The sequence below is a fragment of the Saccopteryx leptura genome, chromosome 2 (genome assembly GCF_036850995.1).
Source record: "Saccopteryx leptura isolate mSacLep1 chromosome 2, mSacLep1_pri_phased_curated, whole genome shotgun sequence".
NCBI lineage: Eukaryota > Metazoa > Chordata > Mammalia > Chiroptera > Emballonuridae > Saccopteryx > Saccopteryx leptura.
The window spans coordinates 380,910,930-380,930,716 of NC_089504.1; the positions used below are offsets into that span (position 1 = coordinate 380,910,930).

The 19,787-nt window shown below is 54.6% G+C and overlaps 1 protein-coding gene across 7 annotated transcripts in view; it reads left to right on the plus strand.

The window, feature by feature from the left end:
- The window catches only part of ARVCF (ARVCF delta catenin family member), a 53,195-nt gene that overhangs the window by 20,676 nt on the left and 12,732 nt on the right, over positions 1-19,787 (plus strand). For 2 of the 7 annotated variants that reach the window (XM_066365339.1, XM_066365341.1), the window contains exon 3: positions 12,227-12,454. The exons of 1 other annotated variant lie outside the window; for it this stretch is intronic. In XM_066365339.1, the coding sequence (XP_066221436.1) occupies positions 12,227-12,454 (228 nt within the window). Of the gene's footprint in view, positions 1-12,226; positions 12,455-15,623; positions 15,757-17,822; positions 17,900-19,787 lie in introns of those variants that run through there. 4 more of the 7 variants (XM_066365345.1, XM_066365346.1, XM_066365343.1 and 1 more) reach the window with 3 other exon arrangements.

Sequence of the window (19,787 nt, forward strand, 5' to 3'; positions counted from 1 at the left end):
GCATCAATTGAAATGACCATTTTTTAAATCATTCTCTTAATGTGGTTCACTGTGTTGATTAATGATCATATGTTGAGGCATCCTTGCATTTAAGAATCAATCCCACTTGGTCATGGTGTACTTTTTAACATGCTGCTGAATTCAGTTTGCTAGTGTTTTTTTGAGGCTTTTTGCATCAGTGTTCATAAGAAATATTGGTCCATAATTTATTATTATAGTTTCAGTATCAGGGTAATGCTGGCCTCATAGAATGAGTTAGCAAGTATTCCCTTCTCTTCAGTTTTTGGGAATAGTTTGTGGAAGATGATGTTAATTCTTCTTTGAATGTTTGGTAGAATTCACCAGTGAAGCCATCTAGGTCTGGTTCTTCTTTCTTGGGAGGTTTTGATTACTGATTAAGTCTCCTAACTAGTTAGAAGTCTGTCTGCTCAATTTGCTGTTCATTCATGGATCAGTTTTGTAGACACTATGTTTTTAGAAGTGTTTCCATTTTATTTAGGTTATCGAATTTGTTGGTGCATAATTTTTATAGTATTCTCTTGTCATCTTTTCACTTAAGAATAGTATGCAAGGAGCTCTGGCTAGATGTCTCAGTTGGTTAGAGCATCATCCCAAAGTTCAGAGGTTGCTGGTTCAATCCTCAGTTGGAGCACATACAGGAACAGATTGATGTTCCTGTCTCTCCCTCTCTCTCTCTGCCCCTCTTTTCTCTTTCTGAAATCAATAAAATAAACATTAAAAAGAAAAATAATAGTATGCAAGGGGAAAAAGTACAATATTATACAAGAAAAAGGCATACTAAACACAAGTGAGTGTGGGGTCTTTTTGACATTTTTCAAGTCTATTTTTAAGCAACTGAGTTTGTAAAATTAAGTTAGCTAAAAACATTCATTTGTTTTTCTTCTTTTTTTCAGCTTTATTGAGGGTAATTGACAATTGTAAGATGTTTAAAGTGTACATACTGGTGATTGATTGACATCTACATTGTGGAAGGGTTTATCCCCAGTAGTTAATTAACACATCCATCCGTGTGTGTGTGTGTGTGTGTGTGTGTGTGTGTGTGTGTGTGTGTTTGGTTGTTTGGATTGGTTGGGTTTTGTCTGTTTCTTTGATTCACACCTACTCCCTTGCAGTCATCAGTCCGCAGATCCACAGATTTCCTGAGACAGTAAAAATACTCCCCAGGGGCCGCTGGCAGAGGATGACTACAGACAACTGCAGCCATCTTAAGGTGCACAGAACATCAGTATTACAGGGTGGGGCAAAAACAAGTTTACAGTTGTGAGTACTCAAAGCACAGTCTATTATTAATTATTGTTTCCTTTTCCATATGAACAACAACTATAAACTTACTTTTACCCTACTCTGTATTGCTGGAAAATGCAGTTTGACTTCTCAGCAGCCCTTGTTCCCTGAAGGGCATTGCCTGGAGCCCATGCTTGCAGTTCCCCAAAGTGCTTGGGTTAGTTGGCCTCTTGGATTCCAGAGTTTTTCACTTCTCTTGGCTCTTAAAGCCATAGTCCAAGGTCCCGGTGAGCCATGTTCCCTGCCTCCCAGGGAAAGATTGACTGTGTGAATGGCAAGTCATGACTCTGAAAATCCAGAAACTTCACCATGATGTCTCCTAAAGGTAATTTCAGAACTAGGTTAATCTTTTTAAAGATCTCGAGTTAAGGAGGGGAGGTATTTTTGTTTGTTTTCACAGAACTATCAGCTATTTCTCACCAAAAATGAGCGTCTGCAACATGGAAAGTGGTGCGTGGGCAGCGGGTGCTGTAGCTCCCGTCTGTGGATGGAGATCGCCCAGGGCTGTGGGCGGCCTGGTGGAGAACATGACCCAGACCTCAGTGTGGCCTGGGACAGCAGGCTAGGCAGGCTTCCTCCTACGCTGCAGAGTGGACACCACGTGTTTAAGGAGCCTGAGGAAACATCAACCTAATGAGAGTGAATAGTAAAACTCCAGGAGTAGCCCTGTGCACTGTTTTCTCAGCTTGTGTTCTGAAAGGAAAGCTGAATTCCTACCCTGACAATGAGAGCCCTGCCAGAGGCCTTCTCTGTTGAGGGCAGTTTCTGACCTTTTCTTCGGGTTCCATGTCTATTCATTCTCCCTCAGTGTATCCTGTTATGTTGAAGCTTGGCTCAGGATTCATTTTTTCATATCTCCTGTCTTCCCTCTTTTAATAACTCTTTATCCTTTTCTGCTGGTTTGGAAGGATTGCCTCGAGTTTGCTTTCTGCCACCTCACTATATCCTGGTTTTCTGCTGGGCTCTGTCAGCTGTTTGCTGCCTCTGCTGTGTTTCCCTGCAAATCTCTGCAGGATCTTCCTCATTTATGATCGTTCTTTTTCATTGTGGTCTTTCATTTTATTGCTATCTTGAACCGTTTGAGAACACTTATCAGTTTTTCCCTAATATCTGTGCTAATAAATACACTAAACATATTTCAGTATAAGGCAGCTCTCTCTTGGGCCTCCCAAAAGTGGCAGGATCTGCCCAGAGTGCTGGGGTGCTCCAGGAGGTCTGTGCATGCTGAGTGCTTCTGTCTAGGGTCCGTGGCCCAGCCACCTCCACCTGTCACAGATAGACCCCAGTATAGACCGGTGGCTGAGGCTGCTTGTAGACTGTATTGTCAGGAGCAGGCCTGGCGTCTTGGTAGAGGGGCAGCCTTGTCTGGTGTTCAGGGTAATAATGGGGTCTACCCAGGACCACTGATCCTCGCTAGGAGCCACAGTAGCTAAAGAACCATAACTCTCCCTTCACCTTCCTACAAGGACTTGTCAGTACTGTCAGGCCACCTACCACCCATTTTCTGGTGGGGCAGGAGAGGGCCCACATGGTAGCTGTGGCAAGTTCACTAGTAGCCATACAGAGCAGATAATATGCACACATGTTATGTGTGATTGTGTGGGTGGCTGCATGTGTGTACTGCAGGTAGGTTTTAGACAATCCCAAAACAGTCGGCAGGCCTTCTACAGTGTTTCTTCCTCCTTGTGGTCTGCCACAGACAAGCCTGGCTCCCAGCAGGCTCTCATGGGATATGTGTGTGGGTTGGGGAAGCTAGACAGGGACACTGCAGGGCCTAAAGTCTGTACTGGGTGAGGGTAGGGTAGAGCCCTCGGCCCAGTCCCACTGGGTCATTTGCATATGAAAGGCAAAACTTTGCTGTTGGCTGGAGGTTGGTGGTGTCTGGACTTGTTGCCATGGGCACTCAGCCTTAGGAGCAGCAAGGCTGGCATCCAGCTCGGTTTCTGGAAGGGAAAGGGTGTCCCTGGGGCCCCCTGCAAGGAGCTAGAGCTAGCCAGAGGCCACTTGGGACACTGAGCAAAGCAGATCAAAAAGGTACCTGGTTCTTTGATGGAACAAACCAGGAGCAAGGCTGGAAAGGCCTGGAACCGCCCTCCCCAGGGAATGCCCTCTGATCCATACAGAACCAGGCAGCCACGGCCAGTCTGCCTCTGCCCACAGCAGCTGTAGGGTCTTCCTGACACCTGTTCTGCTTGTCCCCTGTCCCCTTCACTGGGCTGTGAGTGTCATGCAGGTGAAGCCAAGTGGAGTGTCTCTACTTGGGTTCCCAGTGTTCTCTGATGAGGGAATGAGGGCCACTTTCCCCACACATCTCACTCTTCCCAGAGAACCTCTAGGGGCTGCAGGTGATTCAGCTGAGCCCCATCTCCCTGGATGGCAAGGTCCTAGGCTGGGCGACATTGGGCTCTCCCCAGCAACTCCTTCCCTCCCAGGGCTGTGGGGAGGATCGACTGGGTATTGCTACTAATGGTCTGTACAGGCACCTCCAGCTGCCTGAAAGTGTCAGCAACTAGGAGGAATGTTGATGGGAAAGCTGGCCAGGAGGGTGAAGTAGGGGCCTGTATGGGGGTGCAGGGGATGTTTGCTAACTCACAGGGGCATTGCTGTATCAGGATTGCCCCTTGTCCCCCTCCCTGGCACTTGTGTGGATCTGGCCACAAAGGGATGAATCTGTCCTGGAGCCATTCCAGCCTATGCTGCTGCTGGGGCCTGTGAGCCCCACCCCAGGGGCTTAGTTAGCAAGGCTGCAGTGGGTCAGACTGAGGTCGCTTGGGGAGGGCCAGCTCAGCAGGGGGCCCAAATGCAGGGGTACTGCCAAGTGCCTGGTCAGCAGCAGCCAGATGGGAGGGACCCATGGGCTAGAATGAGGAGGGGCTTCATGGCTGTGGCCGCCTGGGGGTAGGGTGGGGGAGTGTGCCTGCTGGGGTGAGCCTCACTGACTGTGGAGCTAGGGCACAAACAGGGCAGACACTCTGAGATGAGGGGACAGGGACTCTGCACTGGGTCCATGTCACTATGCCTTGGACCTACAGTACCCTCAGAGTCTCACCTCCCCAACTCTGGAGCAAGCCATGCCATAGCATAGCAAGGTTCCCCTTTGTCCAAGCCTATCTCAGGATTATGGCTGCAGTAATTCTGCCAGGCCATACAGCTTGGCTGGCAGAATTCTCCTCAGGATAGGCAGGCAAAGATGGGGACTGCCACAGCAAGGGAAGCCAGGCCGGAGAAGCAAGGGACAGTGAATGGGAGTGGGCCAGACACTATGTCCAGTCCCTTCAGCAGCCCTGGTCCCAGACCTCCTGCCATCTGCCCTGCCTGTCTCCGTCTGCCAGCGCCAAGGACTTCCTGAGCCCAGTTCCCACTGGGTCCTGTGCCTGGTTTCCAGTGAAGTGGGAGTTTCCCTGCTGCCTGTGCCTTTCTCTGTTTATCTAGATCAGGGGTCCCCAAACTTTTTACACAGGGGGCCAGTTCACTGTCCCTCAGACTGTTGGAGGGCCGGACTATAAAAAAAAACTGAACAAATCCCTATGCACACTGCACATATCTTATTTTAAAGTAAAAAAACAAAATGGGAACAAATACAATATTGAAAATAAAGAACAAGTAAATTTAAATCAACAAACTGACCAGTATTTCAATGGGAACTATGCTCCTCTCACTGACCACCAATGAAAGAGGTGCCCCTTCTGGAAGTGCGGCGGGGGCCAGATAAATGGCCTCAGGGGGCCGCATGCGGCCCACGGGCCGTAGTTTGGGGACCCCTGATCTAGATGGATGGAATACACTGCTTGTCAGAGTGATGGAAAAGGCAGTGGGAAATCCCCCAGCCCTCAGCTGACAGCCACTTTCTGGGGCCATGGGGCTCATCTCAGGGACTCGCGTGGACAGCGAGGGCAGGTGGATCTAGGGGAGTGGGTTCCAGCCTCTAGCACTTAGACTCTTCTGCCCCAACTTTCTTGACTCTGAACTGGGGGGCAGTGAGTTGAGGGGCCCTGTCTCACTCCCCAAAGGCTTATTGGGCACAAGCTCCAAGGGGCTGTAACCCCGTTGCCCCTCAAAGAGGCTTTGTACCACCACAAAGAGGCTCTGTCCCCCTGGAGAAGCCTGGGTGTTGCCATGGTGACAGAGGGGGCCTGGAAGAAGGGGGTCCACCCTGTGGGAGAAAAGGAGCATTCCAGGCAAGGGCACTGGTGTGCATAGGCCAGTAGCCAGCGAGAGCGATAGCTGCGCTGCCCTGCTTCCGCCTTCAGCCTTCAGCCTGGCTGGACAGCTGCCCTGGCTGTGCCTCGGTGGGGCTACCAGAGCATCTCACAGATAGAGCCCTTGGCTCCCCAGTGGAGGCTGGGCTCCCAGACCCTGGTTGCTGTCAGAGCTGTCTGGGTTTGGTCCCAGCATAGCTGTGAGCCTCAGGCCCCTTGGGAATGCCTTCGTCCCTGTGATTACTCCAGAATGAAGTGGCATAGGTCTCTGAACTGGGACACTTTTTTTTTTTTTTTTTTTTCATTTTTCTGAAGCTGGAAACAGGGAGAGACAGTCAGACAGACTCCCGCATGCGCCCGACCGGGATCCACCCGGCACGCCCACCATGGGGCGACGCTCTGCCCACCAGGGGGCGATGCTCTGCCCATCCTGGGTGTCGCCATGTTGCGACCAGAGCCACTCTAGCGCCTGAGGCAGAGGCCACGGAGCCATCCCCAGCGCCCGGGCCATCTTTGCTCCAGTGGAGCCTTGGCTGCGGGAGGGGAAAAGAGAGACAGAGAGGAAAGCACGGCGGAGGTGTGGAGAAGCAAATGGGCGCTTCTCCTGTGTGCCCTGGCCGGGAATCGAACCCGGGTCCTCCGCACGCTAGGCCGACGCTCTACCGCTGAGCCAACCGGCCAGGGCCTGAACTGGGACACTTTTAACTACCATCCCCCCATCGCATTGCTCTGCTATTCCTGAGATGGAGGGCGCTGATGAGCAGGATTCTGCTGGAGGGATTGGTGTCTTGCAGACTGTCTGCCTGGTAGGGGAGGCAGTGGAGCCAGGGCCAGCTGACCCCATACTGTATAGTACCTTGGGGTTCTACCCTCCCTTATGCCCCAGCCCCTCCCCATGGTTGGGGCTGGAGTGAGTGGGCTGCCGGTACAGGTGGAGAGGGGACTGACTGCCAGCCCCCAGCTCTGCCTTGAGCCCTAGGGTTCCCAATCCTGGGTCCTTGGCATACCCATGGGCTTGGCTGTTGTATGGACCACAGAGAAGGTGGGTCATGGCTGCCCATACCCACACTCCAAGCCTACAAGGCAGAGCCCTCAGGCCTGGGCTGCAGCTGCAGTCTGGGGCAGGAACAGGAAGGGCAGTGAGGGAGCGGCTCAGGATTCCAGCCCAGGTGGGGTGGGGGGGATTGCTGCATGTCTCCGTCCCAGGAGTCCTCATAGATGGGCAGGTCTCTAGGAATCAGGGAGACTTGAGGGCTGCCACAATTGGCACAGGGAGCATAGTCTGTGACCTGGCCCAGAGGGAAGCTCAGGCCCAGACCCTTTAGGGGGCTCTGGCAGGAACTCCCTGTGTCCTGATCCTCACAGCAGGAGGGGCAACAGCTAGGATGCTCACAATCCCCAGCCTGCCATTTCAGGTCTGACCTGCAGTCACCTGGCCACTCCTCAGCCCCAGTCCCCTCCCTAGGCTCTCAGCTCCTCAGACCTCAGAAGTATCCCTGCCTGGAACTGACCCTGAACCTCCTGCATCACATCCCCCTCTACCACCTCTGGTCCTTCTGGATCACCTGCCAAGTGGGCCCCCTGCCCTGGGGCTGACCAGTGCTTTACCTAGGGTGCCCCATTAGCACAGGGCAAGAACCTTTTGGGAAGAGCACCCCCAGACTATTCTACCTGCTTATGGGAGTTGTCCTCCATGTGATCATGGGATGTGTGCTCCTGAAGGTTCATGTGGGCAGCCTAGGGGCAGGAATAAGGTAACCAAGGGGTCGTCTCCTCTGCTGGGGAAACCTAATTTCCAGGCTGAATGTGATTATGGCTCTCCAAGCTCCTTGAAAATCCAGCTCCCTGAAAATTCCCTTGGGCAGCAGTTGGCACCGCCCAGGCCCCTGGGGAGCTGAGTTCCCCAGCTTTCTCACTCACTTGGCTGCCAGCTGGAGTGGTGTCTGTTTTTCCCATTTCTTTCTTAGGGTCTGCTTGTAGCAGGAGCTCATGCTCCTCCTAGAACATTGGCACAGCCCAGGGGGCCTGGAGCCACCGCAACCTGAGACAAGCTCCTTCCAGTCTTTCTTCTGTACACAAGCTTATTATGGACAGTTTTTCCACGCTCATTACATCTTGTTTCTCTGCCCACATCCCTTGTTCATGACCTTTACCTACTTTGAGTTGGGGTTTTGATTTTTCCTATTGATTCATAAGAGCACTCTATAGACACAGGATTTCACTTTACTTCTAGATAGATGTTGCAAAGACTTGATCCCAAGGTGTTGATTGTCTTTTGGTTGTCTTTTTGTCTTTTTCTTCTGCTTTCTATTATGGAAAATTATAAACACACAGAAATAGAGACTAGTGTGATGCACCCCCACATGTCCCTCGCCAGCTTCCACCATGATGTAGTCACAGTGTAGAAGTAAAGTTATTGTCTGTCATCTGAAACCTTCTCTACACGTGCTACTGTAATCAGTGTTGCTTAAAAACAAACTATAACCACAGTACATGGCTTTTATTTTGGGTGTACAGAAATGTTTTGTTCTCCCAAAGTGAAGCTAGTCAGTCTTACCTTGGCAGTTTCTTGCAGGCTTTAAGGTTGAGAACAACCTTCTCCCACCCGGGCCCTCCAGACCCTGCACTGACTGGGAGTGACCCAGTGTTCCTGGCTGGGACCGGTAGATGGACAAGGACTCCTCCCTGTGTGACTCCCTGTCCCCAGCCTTGGCACAGTGTGCATCCCTGCACACTGACCAAAGCTATTCCCATGGCTGTAACCACAGAAGGGGACAACAGCAAACGTGGGCCCCCACAAGGCCTGGCCAGGGTGTAGGGAGCAAGTCTCCAGGCTGGCAGTGCTCGGCACGGACACGACGTCCTCTGGCAGAGAGGGCTGTGGCATCACCAAACCTGGGTTCTGCTCTTCTGCTCCTGCTCACACCACTTCCTCCCCGTCTAGATGGATGGGGGTGTGGAAGGAGGTTCATCTGGTGCTGAGTCCCCTCTCTCCTGTCATGGAGGATGGAAAGCAGGCAGTGTACTGACAGATGGCCAGTGAGGGGTCAGGATTAGAGCCCAAGCCTCCTGCCTCCCTCCCCCTGCTGGCTTGACCCTTAGGAAATTCCTCTAATTCTTCAACTCAGATTGGCCTCAGGCCCCATAATTCAGTTTTCTGGAGTAGGGTTTGGCTGTATTCCCTGTGAGGAGAAATGTCTGGGTCAGCAGGAAGACATCTAATGTGGGCTTAGGTTTCAGGGGAAGGGTCAGCGTCTTCCCCTATCTTTCCTCTAGTTCCCAGGATGGGGCCTTCATTCTCCTGATAGTATGTTGTCTGCAGTTGTGGCCCAGAAGGCTCGGGGGCAGGCTCCCTCCTCCTAGCAGTGTTTCAGAGTCTTGCTCTTGCCCACATGTCCACTCATTCATCCGCCCAACTGTATTCACTCATTCCTCCAGCCAACCTCCCATTCCTCCAGCCAACCTCCAATTCTCCACCCATCCTTTTATCCATCACTAACTGCCCATGTATCCACCTATCCGCCCACCCACCATCCATCCTCATCCTCTCATAGAACAACCTACTTATTCGGCAGTCCATCATTCATTTACTGGTTCATTCATTTCCCCTTCTAGCCAGCCTCTGTACTTCATCCTTCCATCTGCCCACCAATCCATCCACCTGGGGTCACTTCTGGGTGCCCAATCTTGAACAGGCTTTCCCCACGTTGAGCACCTCTACTCCTGCCATGAGACCGGCAAGACTGTCTCTGGATGACATGTTTGTTCCCGTCTTCTTTTAAACTACTTCCATGGGCAGGAAAGCATGTGTGGTGAGAAGTTACTTGCAAAGCTGGTGGCTGGGGTCAGGGTGGGGTTGTGATAGGTTTGCCCTGCAATTAGTGCAGGGCCCTTTTCCAGTGAACAGAAGCTTTGCAGGCGTCAGCCAGGGAGGAGAGTGAGGGTCAGCTGAGGTCCCACGACGTGGCACCTCCCTGCTTACCTCCAGAGCCTCCCAGGTCACAGCAGGAGTGAATCTGGTACCCACCACTACCCAGGATTGGGGCCTCAGCCCACGGCCCAGCTGGGGAAACGTCTTTGAAGTCTCATGTTCAATCTTAAAAATTCATGCACATTTTGCCTTTCATATCATTACATATTTATTGTTTTAATATAAAAATAGCATTTTGAGTTACTATCAGAAAAACTGCCTCTGGGGTGATGGCCTAGGTCACCTGTGCGCACACGTGCATTGCACACCTGGGACCTGGGGAAGCTGCCATGTCAGGAGAGTGAGCCTGGGTCTTCCCTGCTTCCTCAGTGCCCCCAGCCAGCAGTCTGCCTACTGCATATGCCAGGGCTGCCCCTGAGGCCACCAAGGTAACGAAGCTGCAGCCGGCAAGTCAGCACCCTCATTCACAGGCAGGGGGTGAACCCTCAGGCTGGAGCAGAGAGCATGGCCCAGGGCCCGGGGTCTCTGTTCTCCTGTGGGCAGCTGTGGGGCAGGCACTCTACCCTCAAGCTTCCTGGCATTTTAGAGTGTTACCTGGGAGACACACAGTCATTTAGCTCTAGCTGAGAGAACTGGGTAGTGGAAAGGTCAGTATGGGGTTTGGCAGCCTTCTCACTAGTCTCAGAATCCTGGGCCCCTAGCCAGCCCCCAGCCAGAGCAAGTGGGCCCCTTCAGGGGGCTCCTCAGATCTGAGAGCTGTGGCATGCTGGGGGCCCAGGGCAGGGAAGCTGGAGGCTAAGGCTGCCCCCTGGCCTGCTGTCCCCAGGGTCTCCAGTGTAGGCCTGGTCCTGCTAGGTGGGAGAGGGGAAGCCTGAGGTCAGTCAGGAACCCATGTCTCAGCACAAGGAGGGAAGGAAGCCACCTCCTGGCCATGAGGCCAGTGGCTATCCCATGGGTCCTTATCATCACCTGCTGGGCCACACCTTCCCATCATACGTGCTGCCCAGGGCCATGAGGCTCAGCTGAGACTTCCCTGCTACAGTCAAGGCTGGTTGAGGGCTGATCTGCTTTGCCCTCTTCCCTGCCCTGTGCTGCCCTTGAGAGAGGAAGGGCCCACAATGCTCACATGGGCAGCCAGCTTAGTCGATCTGTGCACAAGGCCTGGGCCACCACAGGCAGATGTGTCTGAGACCCCAGGCAATGGTTGATGTGCATAGGGGGCTGCATGCCCATGGATGAGTACATGCCATGTTGTTTGTCCCTTATTCCCTGCTGGCCAGAGGACCTGGTTGGCTCCTCACACACTGTCTCCCCACCTTCCTGTGGATGCCAGGACCTCTCCCAGCAGGAGTTCAATTCATTCTCCCCACTGTGCTGACCTCACTGCCCCCAGGTCACGTTGACAGTTTATCTGTGTGACTGGTGCCAGGGAAATGAAGAGCAGCTCTGGGAGCTACAATGGCCTCTTTTCCTCTCTGGGCCTCGGTTTTCCCAGTTGTCACAGTAGACTGGACTCTGTCATGTCCTTTCAACTCAAGGTGCCCCCGTGACCCCAACAGTGTTCCTGGCCCAGCCAGCATCAGTGTGGCCAAGCCTAGCACTGACCCTTCCTTTATGGGGCTCTGCTCTTGCAGCTGGCTCTGCCCTGCAGAGCTGGACCTTCTCAGGTGCTGCCACACTGTTGTGTCTCTAAGTTCAGGCTCTATGTGGGTGGAGGAATAAGGTGGTCAGCAGAGGTGGCCTCAGTGGACTGATGTGAGTTGGGCCAGGAAGAGGCCCTGAGAAGCACTGGCACCAGGCGGCACACTAAGTGCCTGGCAATGTGGCCACATGGTCTGTACCCCATGTGCTGCCGTGTGGCTGGGTACGAACTCCAAACACTCCTTCTGCTTTTTGCCCATGAAAAACAAACACGCTGAGCAGCCAGGGAGCATGTGGTAAGGAAAAGTGCTGGCTCGTCATTGCAGCATCCAAGCCCTGCCACCTCCACCCAATCCCCTGGGATCTGCAGGGGAAGCACTGGATTGGGGCCTGGGAGGCCTGACCCTCCCAGCACACTGGGTCTGGGTAGCCCAGACCCCTTCGCTCAACCTCCCTCTGGATCCAGGGCCAAGCACATGGGCCATTTCTGGCACAGAACTGCAACCAGGCTGTGCTCGGTTTCCACTCTGCTGTGTGGGGAGACATCACCCTTGTTCCAGCCAGCAGAGCTGTGAATGGAGGCCAGATCACTAGTCTGTAGACCAGTGTTACCCCTGTGCCGGCCTAGATCTCCAGCACCTGGTGGCTATGGAGTGATACCTCCCTCCCTGCTCACTGGTGCATTGGCTCTGCCACACTGGCTGTGTAGCTATGGACAGGTCCCCCACCCTCTCTGGGCCCCAGCACTCACCTCAGTGAGATGGGGCTGGGCTGGCCCCATGAGACTGGAGTGAGCTGGTATGTGCTGTGGGCAGCAGAGGCACTGGGAGGTCTGAGCATTGGTCACACAGTTCTTTTGAGTTGACTCTGGGACCCCCACAGTCCATGGTTCTGCTGGGCCTACCAAGGAGCAGGGGAGTTCGGGTCAGAGCCCCACACCCCCGCATGTAAGGAGCCGGCTGCTTCCGGCCAGCCTCAGATTAATGGCTTTTAATTTAGAATTTAATGTCGCTTCTCTCTAGAGAGAGCTGGATGCTCCAATCTAGGAGTGAGTTGTATGATTTGTGAGTGGGGCAGGCAGGGGGCCCATGGTGGCCTCTCCAGGCCTCTGCCTTGGCCCTACCTTGACCTTGCTTTGCTTTGCCTGCAGCTAGTAGGCATCCTGGTCATGGAGGACTGCAACGTGCATTCGGCTGCCAGCATCCTGGCCTCGGTGAAGGAGCAGGAAGCTCGCTTCGAGCGGCTGACACGAGCGCTAGAGCAGGAACGGCGCCATGTTGCCCTGCAGCTGGAGCGTGCCCAGCAGCCTGGTGTGGGCAGTGGTGGCGTGGGCAGTGGGCAGCCCCTGCCGATGGCCTGGCAACAGCTGGTCTTGCAGGTAACAGCCCCCTGACTCAGGAAGGATAAAATGGCCAAGTGGGAAAACAATCAAGGGGCCCTGGTGGGCCACAAGCCAGCATGCATTGGCTTATTACAAGACCTCCGGGGGCCTCTGGGAAGGAGAAAAAAGTGGGATCCCAAAGGGACTAGAAATCTCACTTGGGTGTGCAGGGTACCACATGATGAATGGGCAGGACATAACCAGACCCAAAGAATAGCACACTCCACTCAAGTGAGCCCCCAGGACCCAGGCAGCTAGACAGGGTCTGTTTTGGTCAGCTCAGTGGTCAGCATGGTGACACTGAGTGTTTTGCTAGTCCTGGAGTCTCCCTGCCATGGTATTGTTCATAGCATGCATTAGTGGGTCAGCTCCAGGGGAAGGCTTAAGCAAGGCCTTGGGCTCTGCCTGCAGCTCAGAGGGTGACCTAGGAGGTCAGTTTCTCCACTGGCTATTATCTTCAGACTGGTCTCAGGCCCCTGATCAGCCCTAATGAGGTATGGAACCCTGTCTGCTCTGTGGCCAGGCCCTGAGAATTTTGAAGTTGGGTTGCAGGTTCAGGAGTCACTTTGCCAGGACCCCTCCTACTACCCACTGTGCCCCGTACCTAACCTGCAGATGAGTAACAAAAGCACCTTGCTCACAGGATGGTAGAGGCAGGACGAGGATATGTGGGAGTCCTGGAGTTTGGTGTGATTATTTGGGTTCCCATTATTAACTGAGGCATGGAGTGGGGGACAGGCAGGGTGGAGTTTTCCCAAGGTCCTGGCAGGGAGCTGGGAGAAGGGTCCCTGGGTGGGGGCCCACCCTGAAGGCCTCCCACTGTGGTCCCTTCTCACTACTGGGTTTAGAGACCTAGGGGCAGAGACCTGCTGAGTCCTCAGGGTTCCTCACAGTGACCCTGGAGGATCCTTCTAGTAGGTTACTCAGTTTCCTGGGCAGGACAGCAGGGCTGCTCTCCTAAACTTGGTAGCCTAAGCTCCTCTCGATGTGTCCCCTAGTACATGCTCACCCTCTCTTCACTGGTCCTGCTGAGCCCTCCAAAGGTGAGGCCTATACCTCCAAAATCGAGGCGGGGGCAGAACAGCCCATCTGGGCCATATGGGGACAGCAACAGCCGATGACCCTGAGGCCGCTCCTCAGGCTCCAGGCACTCTATTCAGCCCTCCCAAGACGGAAAAGGCTTAGGCCTTCAATCTGGAGGGCACCGCCAAGGGTTAATGCCCTCAAGGGAAGATGTTCCCATGGCCTGGAGCTGCCCTGGCTTCCTGAGGGCTGTGTAGGGGAGATCTCAGGCCACCTCCCCTCTCTGCCCACTGCCCCTCCCCATCCAAGGCTTTCCCAGCCTGCCTTTGATTTTCTCATTCTCTCTCTCTCTCTCTGTCTCGAGAGGAAATTGGTTTTCTCAGGCTGAGATGGGAGTCTGTTCCCAGGGTGGTGGCTAGACTGGCAGGGCGGATATGGGGATGCTGGGGTGCTGGGGGAGGTGGGGCCACATCTGGCTGTCCAGGCCTAGCAGCCTCAAAGCCAAACCTGCTTTCCAGATCCAGATGAGGTGCCTAGTGACCTACCTGCTGAGCCTCAGGGCTATCTGGAGCTGTCCTTCAGGGTCAGACCCAGGCACTGCACAGTTTGGGAGCTGGTGGCAAGGCAGGTTGCTGGGGCCTGGGGGTTAAGAGGCCAGAAGCTGCTGCTGCCATGACCCCTTTGGCTGCTCCACAGTCCCGGCTGTCTGCCCTTCATCCTCCATCAGGAAACTTCGGTCCCCTCATCCAGACACCTGGCTGGAGCTGGGCTAGCTGAAGCCAGCCTAGCCCTCACCCAGTGTGTTTGTTGGGGAGTAGGGGGCATCACTTTAGGGACCTAGCCAGGCTCGGGCTAGGACGCCAGCAGCTGGTGGAATTTGGGAGAAGAGAGAAACAAATCCAAAGTAAGCATCCAGGTCAAGTTCTCTTCAGGGCAATGGTCCAGTCCTCCTGCATCTGCCCCAGTCTTCCTGCTTCTGCTCCACCTAGGGCTGCCATAGATGATACAGGGGACCAGTGGTTAGGTCAGCTCACCCCTGTGTAAGTGGCAAAACTGAGGCTCAGAGGGACATTCAGTGGACGCCCAGAGTGCTTGATCATGATCTAGATACACGGCATGCTGTGGAAGAAAGGAAACCCTGTGGTGGCTCAGTTTCTGAGTGGAGTCAGTGGAAAAACAGGTAGGAGGCAGGAGGCCAGGTGCAGGCCTCCTCTCTTTTCTGGCACATTGATTCTCCCTTGGCCAGCCCCAGCTCTGTTTTTCTAAGCCTAGTAACCTCAATGATAATGCTAGAGCCATTGGCTTGTCATTGTGGGGTAAGACCCAAGAGGTGTCCCAGCCTAGCCCTTCCCATGTCTACATTTCTTTCCAGCAAAGCCAGACTCCCCAGGGTGTGTCTGCACCTTCTCACTAGGCTTCTAGGAGGGGGGAGTGCAGCCTGATTAAGCCACCACTCTGAACCCCTCCACCACCACCACTTCCCAGTAGATCAAAGGCATGGAGGAGAGAGGGTCTCAGGCATTTCACCCTACAGTTTTCCCTCCCTTTGATCTGCTCTGACACTTCTCAGAGGATGAAGTGATCCTGGGCCTGTGTCTTGAGAGAGAAAACCCAAGACAAAGTGGGTCAGTGCAGGTCTGTTTGCCAGGTCTGGGTTGAGCTCTGTGGGATCACTTACTTGGTAGGGGGGCTTTCTGGAGATGGGCAGGGGCTTGAAGCCGGATCTGAGAGACCTTGCAGTGCTGTCATCGTAGTAACTACTGTCTCCTCGGCCCCCATTCCATAGCAAGAGGAAACTGAATGCCTTTGAGGGTGTCTGCACTCTGTCCATGGCCACTCTGGCCTGTGCATTGCCAGAATTGTTTCCCCAACTCTACAGGGGAAGGGGTGTGTGAGCTCTTTTACTGGGGGCAAACCAAAGTCCAGGAAAAGGGACTAGGCTCAAGTCACTTGTTAGGAAATATATCACCCACTCTGAGAAGGCCGGTACAGGGAAGGACAGGAACCCAGACCCGCTGCAGGGGAGACCCCAGCCCGCCCTCACCCGCCCACCGGCCCCGCCCCGCCTCGCCTGGGCGCGGCCCGCGCGATTGGCTGCTCGCCGTGACCGCCGCCGGATCCGCCCCCGCGGGGAACCGAGTCTGTGGAGCCGGAGCCGGAGCGGTCGAGGCGTCAGAGCCGAGCCTGGACCTACCGCCACTGCCCCACCTCAGGCCCGCGCCTCCCGAGCTGGCCCAATGCCGGCCGAACTCAGACAGGTTGGAGGGAACTTGCTCGTGCGTTGGGGGCCGGTCCCGGGATCAGTAGCGGAGGGCGGGGCGCCGGCTTTCCCGGGAGGACCCGCTTTTGTTCCTTGGAACCGCCGGCCGGAGGCAGCTATTGTCTGAGCTCCGGGCCGGCATCGGACCCCGGCCGGGAGGGGCGGCGGAGTGAGCGCAGCGCTGGAGGCTGTGCAATGCTCCGAGGTTCTGGGCGGGGCGGCCCTGCACGGGGAGCGGGGACGGGACCCAGTGGGTACACCCCGGGCCAACGCCCAGGACAGGTGCCGACAACAGGGGCGGGGAGGCGAAGGCCTTCCGGAGCAGCCCTCTCTGTGCAGGAGGGAGACCGAGTCTGGAAAGGGAAGTCCAGCTGGTCCCCCTCCTCCCAGGAGCTCGCTGGGCTTCCCCTCTCCTCCAAAGCCCCAGAGCGGGTTCCGACTCTGGGGACCTGCAAAGGAGGTTCCGGAGGGAGCTTTAAGGGAAGCTGGTCTGTGGCTGCAGCGCACGTGAGGGAAGGGGTGGAGGACGGCCCTGTCCACGTGCAGAGGCGGGTGGGGTCTCTGAGGAAAACCCGGGCAGTCAGCCTTCCAGTACTAGGGCTGAGGAAGGTTTGTGGGTAGCCTGCACTCTTGCCCAGAGGGGGCGGGATCCAGTAGCAAGCTCGGAAACAGGCTGAGTAGAGGAACAAGCACGAGCCTCTCCTTGGGCTTGGACGTGGGTCTCCCACATACCTGCCTCCTGGGACAGCCAGTCTCTGCCTGCTCTGTATCCCTGGTGTGGCCCCCAGGATCTAGTCACTGACTACTCGAGATGGAGGGACCACTGGGGGAATTGAGGGGATTTGGGCCACAGTGTGGCCAATAGATGTGGGCTGGGCTTGGGGAAGTACGTGACAGCCAGCTCTGCCTTCTGTCCCTCACAAGCCTGCTCCCTTGATCTCTCTGCCACTCAGCATAAGCTTGTGCCCTGGCAGGAGGAGAGAGCTTCAGTCTACCAGGCTGGGCAGAAGCCATGGGCACCAAAGGAGAGGGTGTCTGTGGTGGCCAAGGGCTTGCTTCCTGGTGGGAAATGCCAGCCTGGTTTGTCCTTGAGTCCATCTGGGACGGCCATGCTGGTGGGAGGGGACTGTCACTCCTCTACCCCTCTGTTCATTCATTCAGCAGCACCCATCTTATGCCCTCTGGGGGCCTGGCCTAGGAGTTATGGGAGCCAGATTTTTTTGTTGTTTGTTTTATTTTGTTTTTCTTACAGAGACAGAGAGAGAGTCAGAGAGAGGGATAGATAGGGACAGACAGACAGGAATGGAGAGAGATGAGAATCATCAATCATCAGTTTTTTGTTGCAACACCTTAGTGGTTCATTGATTGCTTTCTCATATGTGCCTTGCCCGTGGGCCTTCAGCAGACTGAGTAACCCCTTGCTCAAGCCAGCGACCTTGGGTCCAAACTGGTGAGCTTTGCTCAAACCAGATGAGCCTGTGCTCAAGCTGGTGACCTCGGAGTCTCGAATCTGGGTCCTCCGCATCCCAGTCCAACACTCCATCTACTGCGCCACCGCCTGATCAGGCAGGAGCCAGATGTTGGGTCCCACCTTAACCCATTTCACGTGTTTGTTCCATGGTTTGTTCTTCAAGACCATGGGTTCTTATCTGACAAGTGCAGACAGTGCAGGTAGATCCATGCCTCTGGGACCACCATCCAGCCTGCTCCCCATTACAACTTGGCTTGTTTCCTTTGTCCCTTTCCTCATGTATCCCAAATACTATTGTGGACTTTGCCCAGGTGGTGATCCCTCTTATGTGTTATCTCACATCTGGCCACAAAGGTGGACTGGTACCATCTCCTGCTTGTCCTACAGCCATAACAACCCAGGTTCTTCTTCTTTCTGTTTGAAGAAGCTGAGCCCCTGGTGTGTACAAGGCCCAGGGCTTCTTGCTGTGCTCAGCTCTGTACCTCCAGGTACCCTCTTGAGAGCATCACCTTTCTGGGGTACTCCAGCTCCCACTCAGAGGCCTGGGCCAGGTTCCTCTCATATGTTCGAAGGACCTTGTGGGAAACCCTAGGCTTGTGCCGCAGCCTCTCTCCAGGCTGGAGCCTATGGGCCATGGACCAAGCAGACCATGGATAGGAATATCATGGAATGGATTTGGACCCTGGAGGTGGGTGATGGGAAGCTGGGCAGTGGTCCTAGTGAGAGCTGCAAGGATGAGGCCAGGGTGGGAGAAGGGGTGCTAAGATACAGTTGACAGGACTTGGCAGGATTTGGGACTGTGGAGAGGGCTGGGGGTGGTGTGTCCAGATGGGTGCCAGTGTCTGGGGAAATGGGGGAAACTGGGACTGCAGGGCAAGGGTTCCCTGAGGGTAGGCTGGCCTGGGCAGGTGGACATGGGCAGGACATGGGGCCCTAGAGCAGACAGGGATCCAGGCACATTCACTGGTCATTGCTCCTGTTGAGCACCAACTGTGTTCCGGTCATCAGCTCATGATATCATGTCCCCACCACAAGGGTGTTGCAGAGTCCCAAGCCATGGGTTGACTTTGGGCCTCTCCCTACCCTAGGTTTCAGTTCCTCCATCTGCTACTAGCTCTGAGACCCCTATAGTGGATGCATGGGTGGTGGTTGAAGGAGTCTGAACACATGCTGGAAGACAGGAGGAGGTGACGAGGATGTGTGCATACATGCAAGTGCCTCTGGAGATTGTGGGCACTGTGCAGTGAGTGCTCTTAGGAGAGCACACCAATTACGCAGGCCTGTGGGCCAGGCTGGGTGCTCATACATACTTGTGTCCCTGTCAGAAGGACCAAGTACCTGCAAGTGTGTGTCCAGGTCTCTGTTTGCATGTGTGTGCCCAAGCATATGTAATGGGAGCCAGGCCTTCCCATGATCTCTGGCCGACTCAGGCTCCTGCCTGCCTGCCTGCCTGGGTGAAGTCATCACCCGTTTTTAGCTCCCTGAGGTCATTTGCCAGCAGGGGCTCTTGGAGCCTCAGGATCACAATGCAGGGCTGCCTGGACTGAGTGTTGGTGGGTGATGTTGCAGGCTTGTCAGGCTTTGTTGGAGGGCCCTGGCTCTCATGGGCACCCCATCCCCTCATCCTGACTTCACTGTGTCAGAACGTCACCACAGACCAGAGTGAGAGGAATAAGCTGGATTGCAGAGTGGCATTGGGGTTTGAGATACGCTTCCCTGCCTCCCACAGTCCCAGCCAGGGTGTAGGGGCTCGTCTCTGAGAGTGTTAATATATGTAAATGTATGCAAACCTACTGACGGGCCATATTCCATTGGCAGTGTAGTGTCCTGGGCAACAGTCCTGGTCCTCATGTCATTCTTGCTTCTTGCCCCTCCTCCACACTTGCAGCTACCAGAGCAAGACCTGAGGCTCCTCCATGCCTGACTACCCCCACCCCCCACCAGGGCCCAGCAAAGAAAATTCAGTCCCTGCCACACATTTGCTCCTGCACTTGCTAAATACGGATGGCGCAGGCAAGGCCTCAGCAGTGACAGGCTGTTCCTGAACCTTCTCTTGTTCCAGAACTGTCCTGGCTCCCCAGTGCCCTCCAAGAAGCATTCAGGCCACTCTGCCTGGCAGCCCATCAGGGTGTCCTATTCTGGGCCTCAATTTACTTCTTTTTCCCAGGGAAAAGTGTTCCTCCTTCCTGGCCTGGTCTCCAGCAGGCACTCTACCTGCATCCCAAGACAGAAGGTGACAGCCAAGGCTGTGGCCCACAGGGGGTGAGGTGGAGCTAAAAGGCTTTGCAAAATTGTCTTCTATATGAATGCCTGAAATTCCCCCATTAGCAGCTTGTGAAATTCTGAGTAGATCTTCTCTCTTTCAGACCCCCATTTTCCTTTTATAAAAGATGTGTTCTCCTGCATGGGATGGGGTGCAGGTGTACCTCCTGTGGCATCTTCCTTTCTGTGTTGCCAGAGCCCAAGGAATGCACCTGTCCTTTCATGTTGGTTCAGACCCTTCCCTGGACCCCTGAAGAGGTTGTAGGGACCCAGAACCTCAACAGTAGCATAGTTGGGGAGCTCAAGCATTCCTT